Source organism: Mixophyes fleayi, chromosome 11 (assembly GCF_038048845.1).
Source record: "Mixophyes fleayi isolate aMixFle1 chromosome 11, aMixFle1.hap1, whole genome shotgun sequence".
Classification (NCBI taxonomy): domain Eukaryota; kingdom Metazoa; phylum Chordata; class Amphibia; order Anura; family Limnodynastidae; genus Mixophyes; species Mixophyes fleayi.
This window is the reverse complement of record NC_134412.1, coordinates 13520077-13546069: the sequence shown is the minus strand read 5'-3', so window position 1 is coordinate 13546069 and position 25993 is coordinate 13520077. Positions and strand designations below refer to the sequence as shown.

At 39.5% G+C, this 25993-nt stretch overlaps 1 protein-coding gene across 4 annotated transcripts; it reads left to right on the top strand.

Annotated features, from left to right (window-relative positions):
- Positions 1–8990: 8990 nt before the first annotated feature.
- LOC142107386 (interferon-inducible GTPase 5-like) lies at positions 8991–24483 on the top strand. Of its 4 annotated transcripts, XM_075190800.1 has the most exons (3): positions 8991–9201; positions 17150–17320; positions 17883–19019. In XM_075190800.1, exons 1-3 carry the CDS (start codon positions 9094–9096, stop codon positions 18594–18596), a joined length of 993 nt encoding a protein of 330 aa, XP_075046901.1. In that variant the 5' UTR covers positions 8991–9093; the 3' UTR covers positions 18597–19019. The 4 variants fall into 4 exon arrangements, 3 of the variants coding, with proteins under 3 accessions (XP_075046901.1, XP_075046899.1, XP_075046900.1); XM_075190798.1 differs by lacking the exons at positions 17150–17320; positions 17883–19019 and adding an exon at positions 22278–24483 and having other exon boundaries at positions 9122–9201; XR_012679956.1 differs by lacking the exons at positions 8991–9201; positions 17883–19019 and adding an exon at positions 12843–16995 and having other exon boundaries at positions 17150–17232.
- The last annotated feature ends 1510 nt before the right edge of the window (positions 24484–25993 follow it).

Here is a 25993-nt window from a genome sequence, read left to right as displayed (position 1 = left end):
CCTCATCAACTATGTTACTACGTTACTATATTTTTAGAGTGCTCCCTTCTCATCCATTTCCTTTCACTACTACAATATAACTTGTCAGGTAGCCAGGACTACTGTTAGAATTTTACTTTGTTGTAACAACGTTGCAGCTCTTTGCAGAATGGTTAAGTATTCATGGTAAAGTAATGCTGGAAAGAATTCACTTTTTGAACATGCAATAGCTCAGAGCTGCAGGAGACTGAGTTTTGTCCTATACTTTTAAGGGCATGCAATTTCCACCTTCCACTTATCCTAATGTACACAAAGCGCTATTTTAATAGAAACACAGAAAGGTTTAGTTAAATAAAGGAGTGGTTCTATAAATGGTAGGAAGTTGGACTTTTACACTTTTTACCACCTCTCTGCAAACGCTTTGGTGCAGCGTTGTAAAACCAAGACATTTTTCACAGCTCATTATAAGTGAGGTCTACAGTATTCGGAACACCGATAATGAGAATCGGTACATAACCCCCGACAGCAGTACCTGATATTTTATTTTCAGTTAATAGTAGTGAATATGACCTTGGACCACATCAGTGCTGCCACCTAATTCTACTGAATCAGTTCTAGAATTATACAGTATGATGTGAGTGTTTATTTTAAGAGAGTGACCCTGCTGGGATATTTAACTTTCTTTAGAGGTGTTGAATGTCAGAGTTCAGACGCACAGTTGCTGAGACATTAACAGCAACTTAGCTAAGATGTTGGAACTCAAGTATCACTTTCTAAGGCAGTGGAGCAATACGTTTCCCATCTGCGAGGCATTACAGAACTTTTCTAACTAATCTCATGACTGTGCAGCACCGATTCCTCTCTCTTTCTCTCCCGCTCATACAATGACATATTTGTAACTTGTCAAGAACTGGCACAGACTCTGGGCTAGATAAAAATTGGCCATAGTGTTCATTGATTATTGATGGAGAAAGCAATTAGCATCACCTATTTCTATCCACAAATATATATTTCTCTATATAAATAACCATAGCCCTCTAACTTACATGACCCGTTATAACCTAATTTGACCCGTTGCTAACTAACTTAAAAATGTTTTTCTCTCATCACTAACCGCTTCCAGTCTATGGAGGCACCAGAGGTCTCAATCACCCCCTTAGGACATTGCCTTTGGATTAATTTTTTCCCCATATCCATCAACCCCTCAGGACCTTGCCTTGGTGGTACTTTTTCCATACCATTGCGCTCCCTTACCAACAAAGAGGTAACCCACATAAACCAACAACCTCCGGGACCCCTGCGCAGTTAGCAGATTCGACCTCTCAATACTCAACACACCAACCACTTTCTCCACTCCATCCTGAATACCCACAAACATCACAGGGTTCATTTAGGACTGGGCAGTCTATTTTTTTTTTGCATTAAATAGATATATTTGCACAGTGCATAAGCACTAACAATGTCAGTATCAAGTTTATTGTGTATTCTAGACTTGTGTTTCTTGACATCAGGAGAGATGGAACGGGGAAGGAAACAAGCATAGTCCGAATACAGTGAAGATGTGCTAACATAATTGTGATACAATTAGAGGTGGCCACATCCGCAGATGTGCCTATGGGGAATCATGCTTCTCGCCGGTGCTCAACTCTTGGTTCAAAGACTTGTGCTGGTGTCGACGATGTTTAATGTGACAGCTAGCAGATGCAGCACTCAGAATACATAGCAGCGCCCCACAGTCCACACCAGGCAGTGAACTGGATTTGAACATAGTAAACAGAGCATAGTAGCAAATAACTACATGAACTGATAGCAAAACAGAAAACTCCTATTCAAATGTTTAAATAATAGATCCTCTGTCACTAGACAAACACCCTCATACTGCTAAGTACTCTAAGAGGCAGATCTGACAGACTGGCATTGAAAAGAGACAAATCTGCAAGCCTTTCCACAAGCAATCATAGATGTCTTTAAGAGACCTCTAAAGTATTGTGCTTTACCAATAATAAGTATAAAGAACTAAAGCCCGGGGTGCAATAGAGGTGTGACCACATTGTACACACAAAAAGACATAGGGTCCTCTGCATTCACCAATGACACTATTAATGCTATACAAGCTATATTCTGTCATAAAGTCAGGGAACGTTAGTTCTACATACTGCAATGCATATTAAGCTGACCACGTGCATTAATAGCAAAATAGCATTAATAGTGTCTTTGGTGAGTGCAGAGGGTCTATGACCATAAGAGAAAATGCAAAGGTTCCCCTTATTGATGTGCATCATGACATTGTAACCCTGCACTATATGTTCTTGAGCTGCATGTGAACTTCTGTATTATCAATGCCTCAGACAAGGCCAGAGAAACATCCAACCAAAACACCTTCATTTCACACAGCCCCAATACTGTCCCCATAGCCTTAAGGATTTTAAAAGACTCTTCACATTATTTCCAACCTTCATTGCCTGGCACACAGCCATGGGGATTGCTTAGCACACTGTCAGAATGGGAGGGGGTTACGAGGCATGGTTTAGTGTGACAGTTGTTGCAGCCAGTCATGCATGTGTACTCTGAGGCAGGGACTGTGTTACAGACAAAACTATAAATATCAGTGCAGCAGTTTTAGTAAAGCAAGGTGGAGGTGTGATAAGAGCACACTGGCTTCTTTTCCTCTGGAGTAAACACCATTTGCGCCATTGTAGCATCCACAGCAAATCCCTATGGATTGCTCATGACAGTGTGAGAGGCCTAGTTCACCGAATTCCTCCAGTTAACTCCTGCACAGCTCTGACTCTTCTCTCTCCCTTCATCTGTTGCCATTCACAGGCTGATAAACTTCACAGAGCTAAAGACAGGCAAATAGAGTAAAAGAAGCACTCATATGGGCATATTTACTAAACTGCGGGTTTGAAAAAGTGGAGATGTTGCCTATAGCAACCAATCATATTCCAGCTGTCATTTTGTAAAATGTACTAAATCCCGCAGTTTAGTAAATGTAGCCCATAGAATAGTAAATTGAGCACCGAAAACAATAAGTAAATTAAAAGCGTCCTTTCCGACACATAAAATATGGGTGCAAAGACATTGAGGCTGATTTTCGATCCAGTGAGGAATATCTGATCGCTAAAGAGGTTATCAACAGATAAGCATAAGATAATTATAGATAGTGTACACTACTTTTAATTTGATAATCGCCTTTGGTGCTCAATTTTTCTACATTATGAGCACTTCTCTGTCTTTGTCTGGGTCTAGGTGACTGGTCTCCTCATTTCATTAAACATTCTTCCATTTCCGACTGACACCGGAGAACTGTGGCTCTGTATATTAAGCACAAGGTTGTCTGTTAAAATTGAGACTCTATGGTTGAACAAGAATGTTTGATATACCTATTTTAAATTTTAGTCCTGGTATGTAGGAACTACCTATTGCCAGAAATGCTTGCCATACATTACAGAAGCTTATCACATAATTTCAAAAGAGACACTATAGGAATAATAATGATCAGAATTGTGATCTCCCAAAAAAACTGTAGAACCTCCTTCAGTTGTGCACCTACCTATCTCATATATTCCTGAGCTACTCCAGCAACGACACTGCCCGCTGCAATATACTTCTCCTCTGGTGCTTCTCATACAGCGACACACATAGAGTGATCACCATGCCCTGTCTTCTTCAGTGACAGGGAGGAAGGAGAAGAAGGCTGGTGGTCAGGCAGTGAGATGTGGACCTTCTCTCTGAGGCCCCTAGTAGACTACCACTGAAATACGGATCTCATCTAACCTCATTCTAACAATGAACCAACTCTTGATCATCTTTAGACAACATTATTAGATATGCAAGATGACATTGTACCCACAGTATTCAAATTACTTACTATAATATAGTATGATGCAGACCAGTTAATCAATCTTGTACATGGTGTAATGAGAAGGCACACATTGTGGTATATTATTCTTGCAGCTTCAAATACCAAACCACAATTGTGAGGAGCTGGATTTTACACTATGTTTAACAAATATGTCACATTGCATTTTGAAATGTGTATAATATAATTGCACATATTTAGTAAATGCATATAACTTGTACAGTATGGGTAAAACGTGGACTTAAACAATCTAGGCTTTATAATGTCAGTCAGTTGGTTTGCTGAGCAGGCATGGTACTGAAGAAGATGAACCAACTTTGTGAAACCACCAAGATCTCCACCTCACCATATTAAACTTAATCATCATCATCATCATTTATTTATATAGCGCCACTGATTCTGCAGCGTTGTACATAGAATCATTCACATCAGTCCCTTCCCCATTGGAGATTACAGTCTAAGTTACCTAACACACACAAACACACACACACACACACACACACACACACACAGACAGAGAATAGGATCAATTTTGATAGCAGCCAATTAACCTACCAGTATGTTTTTAGAGTGTGGGAGGAAACCGGAGCACCCAGAGTAAACCCACGCAAAATAATATTGTGATCTGTGAGGTGGTCAAAATTGACAGCAAATGACTTGAAATTAGTGTTATTGAGGTTAATAATAATGTAGGAACAAAAAAAAGTGCAAAATTATGTGATTTTAGGACATTTTTAGAGTTTTTTCTAAAAAATCCAAAGCCAAAACACACGAGGGCGGTTTTGCCAAAACCAAAACACAAAGCTAATCCAGATCTAAAACCAAAACCAAAACCAGTTCATGGGGGTCAGTGAGCATCTCTGGTTGTTACTATGTAACTTTGTAATTGGATGCTGTATAGTGACATCTTGTGGTTGCAATGGATGTTTCCTGTCACGTTATAACTACAGGTATTAGAAATAGTTAAACAGAAATATCTTCTAGACTACTAACAGGTATCTCTATGCCATCTATTGACCTAATGGGATATTACATGCACTATTGTATTGCGTGTGAATTATGACATCATTTTGATGCCTCATATCTTCCTCCTTCTTGGACTGTAGTTGTCCGTTGCTTCTGTTTTGAATCAGTGCTCGATTTTTTGACTCGTTGTAAAATATTAGCTCTTCCTGTTGGCAAAAATAAATAGTACAGGCAATAACTCTGATGTCACTCTCTCCATTTAAGCTTGTTTCACATAAGTCTGCCATAGAGCATTTTTATTGGTCAGAAAGCTGAGCTTGTAGGCGTGACACTGTGATCAATCTGTGACACTTGATACTCTCCTGGTTCTAGAACTAATCTTCACGGCCCTTTGCCCTGACAGCTCGTTCATTTTTTTTCTACAGTTACTCTACTCTGAAGCAAAGTAACAACAGTTTGGATTTGGGAGCCATTCCAGTAATGGAATGAAAAGGGGAACTGCAATGTGTTTAATCTACTTAACGTCTCAATCAGCTGTCTTTGCTCTGAGAGGGCCACATGCAGAGTTGTACACAATTTTCCACTTACAGTGTGAGAGTAAATTGCATCCCCTAACCTACATACAATACGGAGCCACAAGTATATAAAGATAAATGCAACTCAGAATAGTAAGCAAGTTGGTCACATTTCGTGAGAAACGCTTAAAGCTACGTTACAAGCGTCCGATAAGCTTTAAGCAAATCAGTCACCCCGGCCTTGTAAGATCAATAAAAAATTTTTAAAAAAAAAACAGCTTCCTTCCCCTAAACAGCTTAACCAGCCATAGTGCCGAGAGTTCATGCGGTGGGTAATCACAAAAGTTCTATATATGAATATCCTTTCTGACGGGAGATCTTAGCCAGCTAGTACAGAACCGATTTTTATGGATTTTGTTTTGCTAAGCCTAGGATTCATCTATTTATAACAGATGAAGAGGATGCCATGGCTGCCAGGCTGGATGTAGGGGACCAATAAAGAGGGTGAATGAGGGATGAATAAGGTTTTTTTTGCCCAAACACTTATTGGAAACCTGGGCATGTTGGGACCTGTATAGCCATGAACAAACTTTATTTTTGAATTCCATTTTTATACTATAATAACCCCACACCCACCACACCAGGGGTGTGAGAAGAGTCCTACTCCTTTTCAGCATGGGGATGGTTATAACTAGAGTGGGGGGGGGGGAACCTCCCTAGAAAATCCATCCCGTGTTCATTTCGCATTATTTCTGGAGGTCACCAGACTGTGGGTTTCCCTGCTGTAGTACCAACAGACCTGGATGACAAAGCCTAGTGCCTAGTGCTGGTATTAGTATATTCGGGTGAACCCCCATGCGTTCCCCCCCCCCTTTGCTAGCTCCACTATCTAGTTAAGCTGTTGGGTGATGCATTTATTTTTATTACTTCTAGGTCTGTGTTGATGGTCATCATCATCAGCACGGATCTCGCACCAGGAGGAAAGTAACTGCACCAATACATCTCCTAGAGACATATCTGTGGCTATTTCCCACTCAGCAGAGAACATAAAAGTATCAACATGCTATTACTTTAATGTGCTCACTCACTACCTTCCCTGTTCCGAATAAAGGTGCAAGGGTGAGATACGTCTCCAACTGAGAGCATTTGATCATCAACAAGGGGTGGTCATAGTCCACAGGATGGACCCGGTTTCTGTAGAAATCAATTATTTTTCTTTAAAAAGTCCAATGTAGTAGTATTCAGAAACCGATACCATTATTTGGGATGATGTTGTGTAATGACACAGCAGTGCTGATTACTGGATCGTTTTATGTGTATATATGTCTTTAGAATAGCACCAATCCCTACTCTTTCTCTTCATTCAGACATGGTTTCAAAAGTAGATATCCAGGGTCCTGGCACATGCACTAAGGCAAACAAGAGCACCCATGTGCAAAAGTCCACTTCCCACCCACAAATGCCCACTCTGGGGTGAAACGCCACATGGTTTTGTAAGCCCCACCCATTTATGGCCCTCCCTTGAATACGGGCAGAAGGGAGGTGCAACAGGGGTGAACGTAGGGTTAGAAGAGGTTTGACAGTTCTCCACTATAAAAACGTTTTACTGTACAAAGACAATATTAGGAAACTAATAAATCACTGACCATGGGTTCCCACTGCCCTAGGCTAATACACCTGTAGCACCCCATCTACCAATGTATAGATGTATAGGAATACTCCCAAATATGAATATTCAGGAGTATTCTCCAGGATTCAAATTTATACATTTTCTGTTACCTGTTCTTGCAGCTTTGTTGTTATTTGGCTTCTTGAAAGTTGAGTCCTGTTTTCAAAATATGCAAAAATTGTATTGTAATTCAAAATGTTTACAAACACGGAATGATTAAGGCTCTTTAGTTCAACCTATTAATCCAGTATGGCCAGATCAAACTATAACCCCTAGCACAGACATATAAAGACAATAAAATATCTGATTATTTATTGTCAAAGAGCTATAATCAAATACCAGTCAGCCTCATCTGACTGGTATTTACCATAGTAGTGACCACTGAAAACACAAAAAGCATCCTCGTGAACAACATACAATAGAGAGATCATGCCCCACCCACCAGCCATTTAATCACCCCCAGCCATTCATTAGCCCCTCAGTCATTTCATAAACCATAAGCGGTCAATTAATGACCCCCCCTCCTGAAATTTCATCCCCCATCCTCCAGTCGTTTCATCACCCACCCCTGAAGCCAATTTATCAACCCCAGTGTCCACTTCATTATTCCCCCCATCTCATCACACGACCCCCAGACCACCAACCCCCCAGTCAATTTATCACCTCCCCCTCTGCCCTGCTATTTCTGCAGCACATTTCACTCACCTTCCTTCCGGCCCTGCTCCTCTCTCTTCTTCTTCAGGCTCCAGCACTGTAGAATTTTCTTTTTTGTTGGTGAAAGGCAGCCTAGCAGCAAATTTGATCACTGTTAGCTGCACTAAGTGCAGGTGCGGACAGTACTTAATCCAGTCTCGTAAAATCAATCACAGCTGTCTACTCTCCCGTCAAGTTTGGGAGAATATCTGGGGAATTTTCTTGACTCCTCCGAGAGCAGGGCAACCATCCACCTTCTGCCCACTTACTCTGTGAAGTGGGTGGGGGTGGAGCTTAGTGACACAATTTACAGAGAATCGTGTCATCCTGTCTCCAATAGGTCAAAAATGGAACCCTGTAGCAGAGGGGATGGGCAAGGGCACCGAGGGGGGGGAGAGTACAATTTTTTTCTTAAAGTACTTTTTCTTTTGCTCACGCACCTGCGATTGAGGGAGGGAGGCTGTCCACAGACAGTGTTTAATGATAGTGTCAAAATCTTGCAAGACTAAGAGCTTCCCTGCTCACTCTGCAGGATGTTTTCTACCTTGATGTCAGCAGCATGTAGGTAAGTACAGGTGGGATGGGGGAGTGTCACAATGTGCCAGGGGGGTTATAATATGTATTGTGGGGGTTATATTATATCTTGGGACGATCATTTGATAATATAACTGTGGGGTTGCATGATCTGAACAAACAGCTTGTACATTATTCTCTTGATAAGTATCTGTTGAGGTTGCCCCCTTGAGGCCAGTGCCGGACCCAATGATTCCAAGAGCCCCCCTATATAAAAACAATATATATATATATTCATGATACATCATGATGTCTCCGAAACGTTGGAATGGATTAAATACACCTTTTTTAACACAGTTAATTTGTCTTTAATCTGTGAGTGCCACCTGACCTGGAATCTACTCATTGTACTATTTATACAAGTGAAGTACCGAGGAAGGCAATAGGGTACACATGATGTTACATGTACACGTGCTCACATGATATTTAGGAGTGCCAAGCACCTGGATAATATATATATTTATATATATATAAATATATATATATATATATATATATATATATGTACACATATAGCTATGTATAGATATATATATCATAGTTGCCAACATTGGCAACTTGTGTCCCGGGAGGCCCAGGAGGCAGGTGTGTGTGTGGGGGCGGTGCTTAAATAATTGTGTTGTTAGCCCCGCCCCCAGACAGAACCCACAATATAGAGTAGAATTTGAGTATATGAAAATGTATGGTTTACAGGTTAACTTGAAAATAATTCTTAGGTTAAAAACACAAGCAATAATGGAATTGTTCTGGGTGGAATGTAAACAGACAGCAGATGCTGAAGGGCTTACTTTTCTGCAGAAATTTCGTTTCTTTGTATAGAATGTCACTACTGGGAAATGATCAACTTTCTACTTTCACTTTCCATTTCCTTACATCAGAAAAGAAGCTTCTCTCTGTATATAGCAAAGAGATCCTTCAGGATCGCAAGTCGCAGTTGTTGGAAGGTAAAGATAGTTTGTTCTGCCTATTTACTTATGTGTTTTAATATTACCTGATATGTTAAAGTGATACTATGTTTAGTAGAGTAGAGTTTCCTGCTTGTACATTAATCTAATTGACTTATTTCAGGAGATGAAACAGAAGGGTTTGTTTAGTTATGTGTGTAATATCATTCTAAATATCAATTTTCTGAAGACTTATTTCAAGAGAAATGATTTATCGGTAAAGTTATGTATATTATGCTAAAGTCTTGATTTACTGCTTTCTATAGTACATGAAGCAGGTTGTATGTACAGGGTGTTGTCAGGACAAACTGTCTCTCAAGGCAAAGCTTCAAGGAGTGCTCCCCACAAGTGCAAAATTTATGGGGCACTGTTTATTGTGCAATTGCTAGCATGGGCACAAGTGAATGCTTACACTTGTAGAGCACACAATTTTTTATGTGCTCTTGTATTAAAATTAAAAATAAACAGCTTCAGAATAAACTGTCTGCTCTCAATAAAATGACAGAACTAAATTGACTTGGAGGTGTTGTAGGAACAAGTTCTATCTACGGGGAGATAAGCCGAGACACCTTCTAGCTACAGATCTTCGATCCCAAAGATCCTTCACTTTTATCCAGTCCATCCAAGATGGTAAGGGTGTGGACAACCATACAGATAAAAAAATTAGCTGGGGCGTTCCAAGCTTATTACTCCCAGTTATACAATATTCGTTCCCCGTTATCTCCCACTGACCTTACTTCTAGAGAGAGAAATAGACCAATATCTACAGGGAGGGCTGCCATCAGAATTTGTGGGGCCCAGTACAAATGAAACAGACAGGGTCCCCCTCCTGGCCACCCCCCTCAGGGTCGCACGCAGGGGGGGTTTCTGGTTCTCCAGAAACCCCTCCACGAAGAACGGGAACTAAACAGTGCCCCTACCTAGCGGCACTGTACTGTACAGCAGCCGCGGCACTGTCAAAGAAGCATCCGCAGCTGTGCTGTATCTTTGACAGCACCGCGGCTGCTCTACAATACAGTGCCGCCGAAATGGAGCAGCAGCTCTCTCTCTATTTTTGTTCGAGGGGGAAAATCCCCTAAAAATCCTGCGATGCGCCCCTGCCCCTCTAATGTCGTTCCCCGCCCCAGTGGATAGCATATATTTTTGGAGGCAAATGTAAAAGGGCCCAAACTACTGTCTACTCACGCTATAGTATATCCAGTGTCCCTCATAGGATGGAAGAGAAAAAGGTTTAAGATTCTTTTACAGATTAGTTGACCATCTTCTCACTTTACTGAATGCAAAATCTTGTATTAGATCTTTAAAATGATTTTCATTTTATATCTCTCCCTGTTGCAATTTTCCCCCAAAAAATGTTTGCACCCCCTAAAGCCCAGCGTCTTAGTCTGCAGCCTACTCAGCCTATTGGATAATCAGTCCCTGATTATCTTAGAGCAGTAGCAGCACAGTGAGAATGTAGAAACACAATGAACAGTCAGGAAGTGATTTAATGTCACTTTCTATAAACTCTCAAATATTGTGAATGGGAATTTTAAATGGTGATAGATTGAAAGCATTATTTTACTCATATTTTGGTTTTCTGTATACACTTGAAATAAGCAAGAAAATGTTGCTGAAAATACGCTTTAAACAAAGGACATTTAAGAGGTGAAGAACATGTTTCCTCTGCCCACATGCTTTACATACACACACATGCCCCCCTGCCCACATGCTTTACACATACACATGCCCCCTCTGCCCACATGTATTACACACACACATGCCCCCCGCCCACATGCTTTACACATACAAATGCCTGCTCTGCCCACATGCTTTACACATACACATGCCCGCTCTGCCCACATGTATTACACAAATAAACATGCCACATGCTTTACACATACACATGCCCCACTGCCCACATGCTTTACACATACACATGCCCGCTCTGCCCACATGTATTACATACACACATGCCCCCCTGCCCATATGCTTTACACATACACATGCCCCCCCTGCCCACATGCTTTACACATACACATGCCCCCCTGCCCACATGCTTTACACATACACATGCCCCCCTGCCCACATGCTTTACACATACACATGCCCCCCTGCCCACATGCTTTACACACACACATGCCCCCCGCCCACATGCTTGACACATACGCCAGCCCATACTCCACTTTATGATGTTGAACAGTCACAGTAATAAAACAAGCCTGGGTGTTAACAAGCAGACAAAGACATCAGATGGCGACTGTAGATCCTGTATCAATATTAATAAATTCATATAAAACTAACAGGCCCTAAACATTCACCAGATATATAAATAGGAAAATGTTTTCTCTGCACAGAACAATTCATGTAATAAGATTAAGAAAATAACATATTGCAGTTTCAACAATTTACGCTTCTATGCTTGTGAACTTGGACTCTCTAACAGATTTAAAGAATCCTTATTAATAAGGCTTTGTACACACGGCAAAAACTTCCAACCAATTTGGTCTCTCTCACGATTTTACGAACGACTGAAGTTCCAAACAGTCTGCCAATTCCTGTGTACACACTATACACGATATAACTTCAATCTGTGCTCTCTTTTTTTTTTTGTTATAACAGTTTTTATTAGAGATTTTTCACATACAGGATACAGTAGGTAAGACAATATCCAAACGATAAACACTCACTGACAAGAATATGTTACAGAAGGTTGTACAGTAATTTGTTTACATTCAATAAATGTCAATGACTGTTCACTTAATATCTTTTATATCTTGTTATCTTAAATTCAATAACGTACATAACATAAAATAATACTGGCTTTAACCAACAGTAACAGGCAGGCGACCGTGGACAGCTCCCTAGTATATAGTACAGCGGCTGGAAGTGTACCCATCATCCCATCTCCTCCATATGGTTACAGAACTAAAGATCAGATGCAAATGAGGGTGGGGACATCCCACTTCCATATCAATTGCTCCCCAAAGCACGGTACAACGACCATGTTGTGTCTTCAAACATCTTTAAAATTTATTTTTGGGTATTAGGAGGGAGAGAGTCAATAAAAGGGCCCCATTTCTTGAAGAATCTTTCCACCCCTTTCTCAATATCTGGCAAGGTGGCTCTCCTATCTAAATATAGTGTATTAAAGAGTTCATTTTTCACTTCCGATAAGGATGGAGGGGATTTTTTAATCCAATGTCGAAAAATTACCAGTTTAGCTATTGTAATGGTGACCGTGATAAATGGCTTAACATCCTGGGAATCTCTGGATGGAATAAGATGTACCCAATTTTCGAATTGACATAAAAAGATGGCCCTTCTATCACTTGGGAGAAGAGTATCTAAGACAGAGGATAAAAAGCTTAATATTTTCTGCATTGCCAGATGTTATGGTAAAAAGATGCATAAGCATGTTTGCATTCGGGACAGATCCCTGACTCCCCCAGAACCAATCTGTGCTCTTTATCTGTCATAACCGTCGGCTGAGTATTCAGAAAGCATCTCCATAGTAACCTCTCCGGCAGCCAACTCCTTGTATACATTGCTCCTCCTGATCTCTTATCATCATTCTATTGCCACACAGTTACACACCTCTCTCACCCAGCACGGTGGCTTAGTGGTTAGCACTTCTGCCTCACAGTACTGCTATCAAATGGACCTAGTGGCGCTATATAAATAGCTGATGATGATTCTCGTCCCCTCCTCTCTCGCTCTTTCTCATCACAGCACAGTGTGTATATGCTCATAGCTGCAGTATACAAGGCCATAGAGATTTATTATTTTTGTAGCATTGACACAAACGTACACACTCATGCCTGTTCACATACTAGCAGACTTATGTTTTCACAGAGGTCAGTTACTTCAAGTATCTAGTCACAGAGCAAAGGTTTGCAGGTCACTAACTGTAGTTTGAAAAACATTAACGCTGTCCAGCTCTAACCTTGTTAGACACCAGCGATCTCTCACAGGATCCTGAAATACACAAGTCCCCCTTCCACTCCTACTGTCTATCTTTTTTATTCATCCAAAATACAGCAACAGCCACGGGAGGGATTTGTCCTTTGAAATATATCTGCAGAGATCGCTTTCTTAACCTTTCCTTGGTTAGGCTGGGTACACACAGTGAATCAATAAACCCCCAGTATTATAAGGATTACCCAGAAAGTTTGTGTAGAAGAAAGGCAGGTGCGTGAAAGGAGGAAGAGCTGGAGAGAGAAAAGGGTGAGAGGGGTTGACTGTTACTGACAAAAGATTGAAAGCAAATGGGATGAAAGAGGGAGATGCTCAAAAGTATAAATTAAGACAAGCTGGGACATCATGTGACTAAGGGTCAGCTCCAGACTCCTCCTTCCCCTGTCTGGGTCCTGCTTTTTTGGATTTATTATTGCAGCTGCTATAGGGTCCCTAAGGGTAAGCAGCAACAGGAGAGTACATCTGGCACCTGTTTGCAGCTAAATTGTCATTCCAATTCTGCAGAGTGCGTACACAGAATTGCAACGACAGTGTTCCATCATTGAACAAGATTTTCAGTTCAGTTTGAAAATCTCGCTCAACGACTCCATGTGCTTTGGAACAGCGCTCTTTAATTGTTGCAGGGTACACACTACTGTGGTATCAGCTGAAAACACAGTAGTGTGTACCCAACCTAACACTAATCAGATGCTAATAGGCCAAACATATAATACAGTTTAAATACTGCTATCAAGGCGCTGGTATCCGACTCAGAGTTCTGTGTATTCTGAGATGTCAGTACTGGTGGGACAAATACTATTTTTTTTACTTTGCTTTCTATAGAATTGTTTGTTTTTTTAATGTAATTTTTCTTTATTAAGTTTTAAAGACATCAATAATAATTGTACCACAATTACAGGCAAAATTGGTAAATTCTCAAGATAAAATACATTAGGGCTTAATGAGATAATCAAATATATTTTATGATGTCATTATGAAGAAGGAAGGAAGAGAAAAGAATAGAAGGGTAGGGGGAAGGGGAAGGTGTTTTCTAGAATAATCTTATCTGCCGTTTTTTGCTTATCTTAAGCAATTCCACTCTGTGCATGCTCAGAAAAGGGAGATAAGAAGCAAAATCCACTGCGTAAGTGAAGAATTTCTTAAGTTAAATGAAAATCCATCTTAACTTCACTCTTATCTCCCTGTTTCTTCTTAAAAATAAGCATCTTAACTTTTACACAAATATCAACTTTAAATTTCAGTGTACAAATAAGCTATCAAGTATTTGTGTACTACATGAAAAAACAGTCAGTATTAAACTTATGTACAAAACAGAATACTAATTTGCACCCTTTGCTTTGTAACATGGTTATGTCCAGGAGACATAAATAAGAAGTTTCTTAAGTTAAGATCCTTAATGAATCAGGCCCAAGATCACTAATGAAGCAGGCCCAAGGTTGCTAACATCATTTTGGGGTTTTTGAACATTGGATCACATAGAGAGATTAAATGTGTGGTTTAGGAGTCGTCATGAAGATGTGTTTGCTGGATAGATAGGGATGTGAATTTTTCTGAATCTTGGAATTCGAGCCAGGGGCACCAAATGGCAAAAGATTCAGTTGTGGATAATGTTAATTCATCCATGGTTCTATAAAATTCAAGTCTTTTGAATCGATCTCGAATAGATGGGGGGGGGGGGGGGGTGGGATGATTTCCAGTGGATTGATATTACCAAGAGTACATTTTTATTATTTCAATAACATTCATTTTTATCGGTCCACAGTAAATGTCTCTAACTAAAAGCTTTAGAAATAATTTGCTAGTGTCTCGTAATACAAAATACATCCTCATCTTTTTCCTACTTAGAGATGACTCGTTTAACACGTCTTATTTTGTACAACCCTCAAAATAAAAGCCACTTGCTAAAACAAAATGTACACAAATATTCAAGTGCCCAAGTAAATAAAAAAATTAGAGAAACCTTTTGAAATAATACCTAATACTTTTTAGTGTGAAATGAGGAGAAGAATCCAGCTCCTATATAAGGTATCATTACCAATTCCAAAATAAGATTAAAATAAATATAGAAAGGAGCAAAATAGGTTAATGCTCTTAGCGAGGTCTACCAGAGGTTGACTCTGGTAACCCCTGCAGACTCACAGTAAATTGACCGGTGATGATAGACACACACCAGGTAAAAAGGAAAAATACACTTGGAATGTTTATTTAATGACTTGACAACTACAAAGGCTAGTAAATCTATGAATAACAAATAAAGAAAAAGAAACTTGTGTTCATCAGTGATAAAATGGCTTAAGTGACTGAAACTGTGAAATACAAGTTGGATATAAAAACACAATAGTAATAGTAAAAACAATAATAACATAGTTTCAGCATGTAACCACAAGACTGGTAGTAACAGCACTAACATGTAACAACTCGAACCTGGGAGTGGACCTACTGTGCACAGTGATCACATTTAGACCTACAGGCACACATCCTAAATTAGCTAACAGCATGCAAGTTCATGCAAAGAAGGCACCATGAACTGGAGAAACAGTGCAACCAAAATAATTAAACAATTGGCATGAACTTGTACTCTGAGCCAGAAAAAGCTGAGGTAGGAGCCTGTAGTGCAGAATACCACTATAATAATTGTAATGTAAAGACAATGAGTTACACTAAGTACCTCTATAATTAGAGTAATTAAGGTAATATGTGTCTCTCATGAAGCAGGTGCAGAAGCAGATGATGCGAAGAGTAGTCCTGAAAATAATAATGACTATGAATATGAAGAAGATGAAGGGAATAGTTCCAACAATGGCAATTTCCATAAATTCTGGATGTGTAGAAGATGAGGGGAGGCATAGTCCCGGCAGTGTTGAGCAGTTCCAGGACAGACATTTAGCTAAGGCAAGTCACTGTACTGAGGCTCAGCCCAGAGGTGCAGTGTAGTATTAGGCTGGTTACTCACACTTGCTGTGGACACTGACCAGTTCTGGAGACTTGCTGGGTCTTTGAAGTAGAGATGAAAGGCTTGGATGGGTAGGAATATTAAGAAATGCAGGCATCTGGAACAACTGTAACAAATCAGGACACCTTGCAGAAATCTGGATTGATTCCAGACTTCCACTGGACAACTGGGCTGGATCTGGAGAGCTGAACTGGATCTGGATTCCTGGAATGGATCTATATTCCCTCCTGATCGGATCTTGTCTCCCTCTATATTGGATATGGAGTTCCTCTGGAACTCTGGGCTTGCTCTGGGAACTGCTCTCTGACATTGGCTGCTTACTCCCTGAAATTGTCATATTCCACTCTGGAAATGGCAGCTCTCTCTAGTAAACTGACAACTTACTCTGGAAGACTGGCAGCTCTCCCTGGATTAGTGGTAGTCTTTTCTGCTTTCTGTTAGTCTATCAGCTCTTTCTAAGGGAATGATAGCTCTCTTAGTTGCTTTTAGCCACTTTAAAATGGAGCTGCCCAGCATTCCCATGCTTCTCACTTTCTAGTGACTAACTCCTCACTAGTGTTGGGCTGTGATATCACTTTGTGTCTCTCAGCCCTTTTGTAGTTCGATGCACCCAAGGAATCATTGAATGGGCCAAAGCCAGCGTCTAATCCTATTCACTATCGACACTAACCTTCCTGAACACAGGGAGAGAGGGAGAAGCATGGGAGCCAGAGAGGAAGGAGACATGGTCAATTCTGGGTCATGGGGTTGCCTATATAAGCACATTGGTGTATAATCAGTCTGTAGAAGGATTCAGGTTGACCAGTACTGATAAGCCAATGGTGCATGGTCGGGAAGATCCTTAAGTGTCTCTATGCGGCCCTCTAATACATGGACACTTGTTTGTAAGTACACATTTTTAGCTTATTAATTTCATTATTGTTCTTAATCTATTGGAATAATTTAAACAGACATTATATTTATATATGTCATATGTGATTCCTCTTTATCTCTCCTTTATCTTGTTTTTTGCTTTCATATATTTTGTTTACTTTTCAGAAATTTATAAACAGGATAATTATCAGTAGATCTTACTTACGGATCATATACAGTGTTTTGTTTGGAGTTTTCCTTGTTGAAGAGGACATTCAACTTTTGGATTTTTTAAACTCCTCTTGGAATATTCAGGAATTGAAGAGGAAGGGAAAGGTCTTGGTTTCCATTCACAAGGTAATACATCACGAAGGACTGGTCAAACCTTTGATTTGAGGGAAAGTTGCCAACTGCTACACTGTGGGTTTTGTTTTGCATTTTGATGGACCTTACTAAGTAACCCTGACTACTTTTCCAGGTCCTCAAGAAGGGTAACCAGCCCAACCCTGTCCAAGAAGTGGCCGCAGCATTACTTAATACTAAATAATTTGCCTAGTACAGGAACGGTTTATATTAATATAGTCCCCTATGACCACAATGGTATTAGAAAGAGGCAACTACTTAATTCCTGTTGTACTCTATTATTTCCACTTTTTCTTTATGTCTCTTTTCACATTGTGTGTGACATATAAATAACCATAAAGAGTGCTCTTTACAGTTCAAGCTTAAAACACAGGTCAATAAAATTGTTTAGCAAGGGTGGCATTATAAACTAAATAATGACAATAAAAAATTCCAAAAAACTTTTGGGCTGATAATATACCTGGTGATAAATGAGGGTGGCATTATAAAGTAGCTGATATAACAAAGCAGCAATGAACAGACATATACTAAAATTGTTTGTCTTACATTTCCCCAGAAGTCTAAATCACATGAGAGCATGTATACTGATGCATTATATGTGGCTTACTCTGAAGATGAAGTAGAGGACATTATTCGAGCACTACAGGAGAGTACCTTGTGTGACACAGCTGAGAGGAATAGAGAATCCATAAAGGACATTGAAAATTCTACATTAAACATTGCAGTAACAGGAGAATCAGGATCTGGAAAATCCACTTTAGTTAATGCCATCTGTGGTCGCGAAGACGAAGAAGAAGGTGCTGCTAAAACAGGGGTGGTGGAAACCACAAAAAAAACATTAGCTTATCCACATTCAAAGCATAGGAATTTGATGTTTTGGGACCTTCCTGGTACAGGAACTCCCAATTTTAGACAGAGTGATTATCTGCAATCAGTAGACTGGCATAAATATGACTATTTTATTATTGTTGCTTCAGAACGATTGAGATATAATGACATGGAACTGGCAAAGAAGATCTGTTCTATCGGGAAGAAGTTCTTCTATGTGAGGAACAAAATTGACTCTGACTTGAAAGCCAGCAGAGTTCGCAGATGGAAGACCTACAACGAAGACAAAATACTGAAAGAGATTCGGGATAATTGCATGAAGGGACTTGCTGACAATGGAATAGGGCAACCATGTGTGTTTCTCCTCTCCTGCTTAGATCTGGAAAAGTATGACTTTCATCTCTTGCAAAAGACCCTGGAAAAAGAACTTCTGAGCAAATAAACATATAAATAACGTATGGCTATAACTCTTGAGGGCAGCTTTAAGTATCCCACCAACATCTGGGATCTGAGGCTGTGTAAGAGGCCCATAATGGTTTCTCTGGATCAAACTGATCATGTGATGTTTACAAATTTAAAATATTTGTAATATATTCTATGGTATCAAAACTCTAATTGCATATTGCAATTAGGAAGTATGTGATATAAATGATAAAATCTTATACTAGATAAAATTTGAGCTCCCTGAAACAGTGTTTCGTTCCTATGCTCTGAAATGTTGAAGAGATTAGTATCGGTCCGAATACCTCATCCAATCCTGGAATTCCTAATTGATTGAAAGATTTGAAAATTATTTATATTTATAATGGTTATTAACTGCTATATGTTGGAAAACTATTTTTATTAAAGGTGTTTTTACGAAGTATTTGATAATTCTACCAACCCTTTTGTTTAAACTTTCACATTCTCCCTTCCATATCTGTTGATCTGAGGAAATTGACATTTTAAATATTTAAAAACTTTAAGTCAGCAGAATAAAATTGATTTATGCACTTAAAAAACATTGGTGATGATCAACTTTAATTGCCTTGCAATAGGACATAGTTGGCTGCGTGCTGAGAGTTTCATACACTAAACTAATGATTATCTTACTTGAACTCATTCCCCGACCCCCACCACCCCAGGGGGGTGAGCCTCAGTGGTATTTCCCTGGTGGACACACACTTTTTTTGCAGAGCTGATTGACCTAGGAAATTCAGCCTTGTGCTTGCCAGGATGGTTCGCATTATGAAAGGGACTCCATGATGTGGGTCTCCTTGTGATAGTATGAACTGCCCAGCCTGGCATAGCCTGGCTTTGTTGTCGCTTTTGCAGGTGTCCCAACACTGTTTGTCCTCCCACATTAGCAGAAGCTAGCCAATACCATAAGCAAGCCTTCCATCTGTCCCAATTTAGGAGGAACATTCCTGATTTGAGTGCTCTGTCCTGCCATCCTACCCACAGACATCTTAGTTCCAGGAATTGGAAGGTTGGGAGGTATGACCCAATGGATGACGTGTGTATCTGCCTTGGGTGCGCATGACAATGAATGAGTAATTTTAGGGAAAGTGACAGGGCTAAAGTACAACCTAGCACTTGAGCAGCACTAAGCGCACCTTTGGGGGTGCGGTCATGCTCCCAGTGGTGATATGGCCATGCCCTGTTTCACTGTCTGTCCAAAGTTGAAGACCTCTAAAGTTGGGATGTATGCTGTTAGCACTGATGCTGATTACAGTTTTGGTGTAAGATTACGTTTGTTTAAACATTTATATAATTGTGTTTTTTTCACTAATAAAGATATGTGCTGATCATCATTAGCAGATTTATTAAACCCGCAGCTCGGGTAGATGCAAGTTTTTGACTTCCAATAGGTGTACCTGGAAATGCAGACTACTCTAAATAGGCCAGACCTCCAGGGAGTATTGCTATACTTACATGTGTATGCCTTTTTGTAAATCATTTGCACTTACACACCTTCGAGTCTGACCCAGCTTACTGTGCATGCACAGAAAAACTATCCAGGTTATTGTGCCATAAAGTTGGATATTACGTCAATGTTTGCCCTTCAGAATTGTCTTAAATTGCAGCTTCATTCTACTAATGGTAATCATGTACATCATATTTACCAACAGCAAGGACAACAACTAGATATACCACTATCATATTTATTTTTATGTTTGGAACTTGGATCTAGTTTATCAGGACTTGTATTTCTCTCTGCAATGACTTTCCATATATTGGATCAGTTCTACAATCCAACCTTTGTTACCTAGTAATATCACCTGACCATTTGTGCACATACTATGCTATTCATGTTTGCCACTGTAAAAAAAATCAAACTGGAGATTTTCAGCTGATTGGACTTTTACATCATATGTCTTTTTACTTTACTTGGGACCTTTCTTAACACTTTTATGTAAATTGTAGGTGACAAAGAACTTGCAGCCAAGAACGTGTATGGTATCACATTATCAGTTATGCTGTTATGCTTCACAATATAATATTTTTTTGGGGGGACGAGATTAGGGCAATTGAGCTTTTCCTATATGAACGATGGGACAGGGAATCTTTTTTCACACTTGTGGCTGCTGAATTACAGATCCATCTATTTGTATGATAACTTCTTATGCCGTTTCTGAAAATAATGTCATTCCAAGGTTGGGCCTGATTCATTAAAGAACTTAGGCAAGAATTTGAGTAAGTTTTCTTACTTAAATTTTCTGGACAAAATCATGTAGCAATGCAAGGGGTGTAAATTAGTTTATTATTTTGCACATAATTTTCGTTGCTTTGTTACCACTGACACAAGCATTGCTTCTTTTTTTATTTTTTTATTGCGCAGTGTACTAAGCAATATGGGGTTGCCTGTGCATATTTGGGATTTTTTGCCGATATCAGATTTAGGCTTATCACTTTGTGGTAAATGTTTTAAGCATGAGATAACAGTAGATGTTCGTTTTCATTATTCCTCTGATGATAACTAATACACTGCAATACTAACGTATCATCAAACTCAACTTCAAACTCTTGTGAGTTTGGCGATTAGTTGTAATTTCAGTTGAACTTAATTGTCCCCAATGCTAGAACCTGACATATTGTCCTCAAAGTCCACAAAGTTGAGACTCTATAAACAAAGCTGTATGTCAGGATTTGATAAAAGGGTTGACAGAGGTTTGAAAATGTCATTATCATCTAAACTGCAAACATGACCTAGGAATTTCATAATTCCATGTGTTTGTCTCATAGCTACAATACTACTACTTTGGCTTAAGCAAAGTTTGTTTCATCTTCACACAATTTATTATTTTCTATAACTAACAGTCAATACAATAAACTTGATATTGTGTTTTTTATGTTTAATAAGTTGGCAAATGAGTTTTTGGGAGTATTTTATTCAACTAGTTCATTTTTAAAACTACATGTCTCCATTTTGCTCTTTTGGTATTATGAGAAATGATCTTAGGAACCCTATACATTATGCTGGAACCTCTGGGGAGGAAAAGTTTAAAGTCACTTCAAGGATCTTGGAAGTTACCAGACCATAGGCCAGGGAAGTGGGAAGATCTCCAGCTCCTTTGAGACCCATTTTTTTGTTTGCACCCCACCCACAGAGGCTTCAGCCTTGCACTGACCCAGAGGGACCCCATGCTTATAGTAGAAGATACCCCAGGCTGTCTAGCTCTAATTTAGGATTTGCGAGGCACATGTCACCTATTATTTTATTTGTACTAACGTCATGAACTATGTATGGGAAATGTCTAATAGCAGATTCTAAGTTTGTCTGCAAATTCTCTTGAGAATGGGTCCTATTAAATTATAAGGCATTTAATTATTTTTATTTTACATAAATTGCACAGGTCCTGTGAGATCAGGACCACCCCTGAAGTGAGGTAGGGTCATTTAATTTTGTTTTACATTTAACAAAACTTTGTTGAATCATAGCAAACAGCATTCTGGGGTGTCCTACAATGCTACTGATTGTCACTAACAAAGAAACTTTGTAAACTATTCACTTGTTTAAATAACCTTATAGCAGAAATAACCGATAAGTCCATTTAATATATATGTATGCAAGATACAAATCTTCTTTGTGGCATTTGTTGATGTTCATCCTCATTAGAAATTCTGTCTCATTTTCATTTAGGAAACAATTTGAAATGGATCTTAATGAAGCTTTTCATATCATCTCGGAAGAAGAAGTGCAGGAAATTAACTCTGCTCTAGAGGAAGGTGATCTCTGTAAAGCAACTGAAAGACTCCATGAGTCCCTAAATGAGATAGACAATGCCCCATTAAACATTGCAGTGACAGGAGAATCAGGATCAGGAAAGTCTAGTTTTGTTAATGCCATTCGTGGCATGGATGATGAAGAAGAAGGTTCTGCTAAAACAGGTGTAGTGGAGACCACGACAGAGTCAAAACCTTATGTCCATCCACATTATAATAATGTGACCATTTGGGATCTTCCTGGAATAGGAAGTCCAAATTTTAATTCAAGTGCATATCTAAATTTAGTTCAATTCAGTAGATACGACTTTTTCATTATCATGTCATCAGAACGTTTCCGATACAATGACATGCAACTGGCCAAGGAGATCCAGTCCATGGGGAAGAAGTTCTACTTTGTGAGATCAAAAGTTGACGCTGACTTGCATGCCTCTTTAAGACGTAGGACGAAGACATTCCATGAAGAGAACATATTGAAGGAGATTCGGGATAATTGCATTAACAATCTACATGATGGAGGAATCAGAGATCCACATGTGTTTCTCCTCTCCTGTCTGGACATAGACAAGTATGACTTTAACCAAATGCAAGAAATTCTCGAACAGGAACTTCCAAGTCACAAAAGACATGTATTTATGTTATGTCTGCCCAACATTTCTCTGCCAATTCTAGAAAAGAAAAGAGAGGCACTGAGGAAGGAGATCTGGAAATGGGCCCTTCTTTCCTGTGCTGTTGCTACAGTCCCTATTCCAGGCCTGTCTGTAGTTTGTGATGTTGCTATTCTCGTGAAAGAAATGGTAAAATATCAAAAAGCTTTTGGCCTGGATCAGTGTTCTCTCCAAAAATTGGCCAATAAATTTGGTAAAGATGTTAGTGAGTTGACATCTGTTATCAAGTCCCCTTTAGTTTTAACAGAGATAAACAAAGAGCTTGTCACCACTCTTTTAACCAGAGGACCAACTGGGATACTCATGACAGTTGAATATGCAGCCAGCAATATCCCAGTGATTGGCACAATGGCAGCAGGTAGCATCTCATTTATTACCACTTATTGGATGCTCTATCGCTTCCTAAAAGATATTGCGGAGGATGCAGTGCGAGTTGTCAAGATGGCTTTAGGTTCTCCTGTTTAAGAATCTCCCTTTTCCCTCAATAAATTCTTTATATGTGTTAGGACTCTCTCCTTCATTTTGAATCTGTATTACCTAAGGTGCTGCTGTGATACTTGGACTATTCTCCTAACCTCATTTACTCTAGGATGCTAATCACCTGTGGCAGGCCTTTAAGAGACTGCCTTCCCCTGCAACGTGTGCAGTTCATCAATTGTCCTTGCTGCTGCTGGTTGTCTGTGTAACCCTCTGATTGTTCCTGACCTGCTCCTTGGTCTTGACTCCTGCATGTCCCTATATTTCTACACCACTACTCGTGACTCAGATCCCTGGCTTTGAATTGACCGTCCTCTTGCCTATCCCCAGGAACTTTCGTGGATCTCACAACCTCATCTTCAGGATTGTCTGACCCTCCCTTCTCTTGTATTCCCCATGACTCATCCAGTGCCTTGTGCCTCCTGACCTACATGGGCTTCCATGCTACCTGTGCCTGCAAACTATCGCTACCATCTGGTATCCGGCTACAAGCTCCCCAGCTAACCTTTAACTCTTTCCCAAAACGATCAGGAGCCAGCCGGATATATCCACACACCGCCGATACTCTGACCGAGTCCAAACACTCTCGAGCAACTGTCTCTCCGTTGGTAACCGCCCCCTGTTTCCATGCTACCTGTGCCTGCAGAATATCGCTACATCTGTTATCCAGCTACAAGCTCCCCAGCTTACCTGGACCTCTGTGCTACCTGTGCTTGCAGACTATTGCTACTAACTGGTAAACCTGTTACCCTGTCCGGCAGTTCACCCTTTGTATTTTGGAACTTGCTGCATCTATGGACTAAGTTTTTCCATTCATTGTATCTGTACCTGATTGTGTCATCCATATATACCTGCTATTATTGCTGTTTGAAACCTGCAATTCCTATGAACTGAGCAGCTCTTTACAATTGTCTGCATTAATTGGCTTCCCATGTACCTCTGCTATAATAAAGACACTTTGATTTTTTCTGAACACTATTTCCTCTCTCTGTAGTTTATACTAGGAATCATACCATTAAGAATTAATTAATTGTATATATGTTATATAACAAAATACAAAGAATTAATAGTGTCACTTGTATATTATGGCATCTGATACTCAATCCAATTGATGAAAGTGTTGCAAAAAAATAAAAAAAATAGTATTTATGATGTGTGAAAATATCTTACAAAATATATTATTTATATTTTGTATAAAATGATGTGCTAATCCCTTCATTGCTGTGGACGACCTCGCTAAGCTGTGAGTGTCCTAAATCTGGATGTCCAGAGTGGTATGGCTTGAGATAGGCCATAGAGCTGAAAGTACGAGTAACAACGAGGTAGATAACATAGCCAAAAATGTAAACATTAAACAAAAGCATTCTAGAAACTATAATGAGAACGTTATCAAGAGATAATGATCATGGGGGAAAAAAGTCACACACAGGACACTAATAACAAACATCAAATGCAACAAGAAGTAAAAAAGCAAAACCACAACTACTCTTCCCACATATGAGTTTCCAACAGACACCTGGCTCCACCTTCACAAAGACCATCTGGCCAAAGAATACACCATAGAAACATTTTCAAACAGAAAATATATACCCAGTAGTACTCTCCCCTTTCTTTTTTTTTTTTTTAAACTCTTTATTTTCAGCAACAACATGAGCTACATACAAACTGTAATGGCAGTAATAGGATACTGTAATAAAAACAGATCAATAGAAAATTATACAGAGAAAGAACACAACAAATAGTCTAACACAGCAAACAAATATGCCCTTCCAAAGAGAAAGAATTAGTTTCGAGAGCCTACTCCCACTCTTTTGGGGGAAATAGAAGGGAACTATCCTTGATAATATTACTGTTTGTTTTGTTGTTCACTGACATTAGACCCAAAAAATAGCTAAATAAAAATAACTGGTGTGATCCAACTTTATGCCTAGAAACTTTTGTGGATCTCACGACCTCACCTTCAGGTTTGTCTGACCCTCCCTTCTCTTGTATTTCCCATGGCTCATCCAGTGCCTTGTGCCTCCTGGCCTACATGGGCTTCCATGCTACCTGTATACAATAGGATAGGGTTAAGTCTGCGCTGACTATAGACAGCAGCCACCTATAATCCTACATACACTCCACCCAGGTATGTAAATATATAAATCACACACAATATGGACAATAGGAACGGCGCTATCTAAAAAATACCAATCTATTTTTTTATAACAAATGAAATGGACCTCAATGGATGTTTATAACATGTAGTCCATAAGTCCCAAATTTGAACAGTTATCCTCTCCTCGGGAATGGTTAAGAATAGTATGTTGGATGTTGAAATTCTAAAGTACATATAATAATACGTCCTTTCTTTCTTCCAAATATTCCAAGGAATATATCAAAAAGGCTCATTCATGGGATTCCATGCACATAAAAAAGAAATCAAAGAAACACATCTTAGTGTAATCTGTTTCACATATGGAAATTCCCTGCACCAATAGGTATCAAA

Coding starts and splice junctions, on each gene's coding strand:
- LOC142107386 (XM_075190798.1), top strand. CDS start 22,291: ATGGATCTTAATGAAGCTTTTCATATCATCTCGGAAGAAGAAGTGCAG.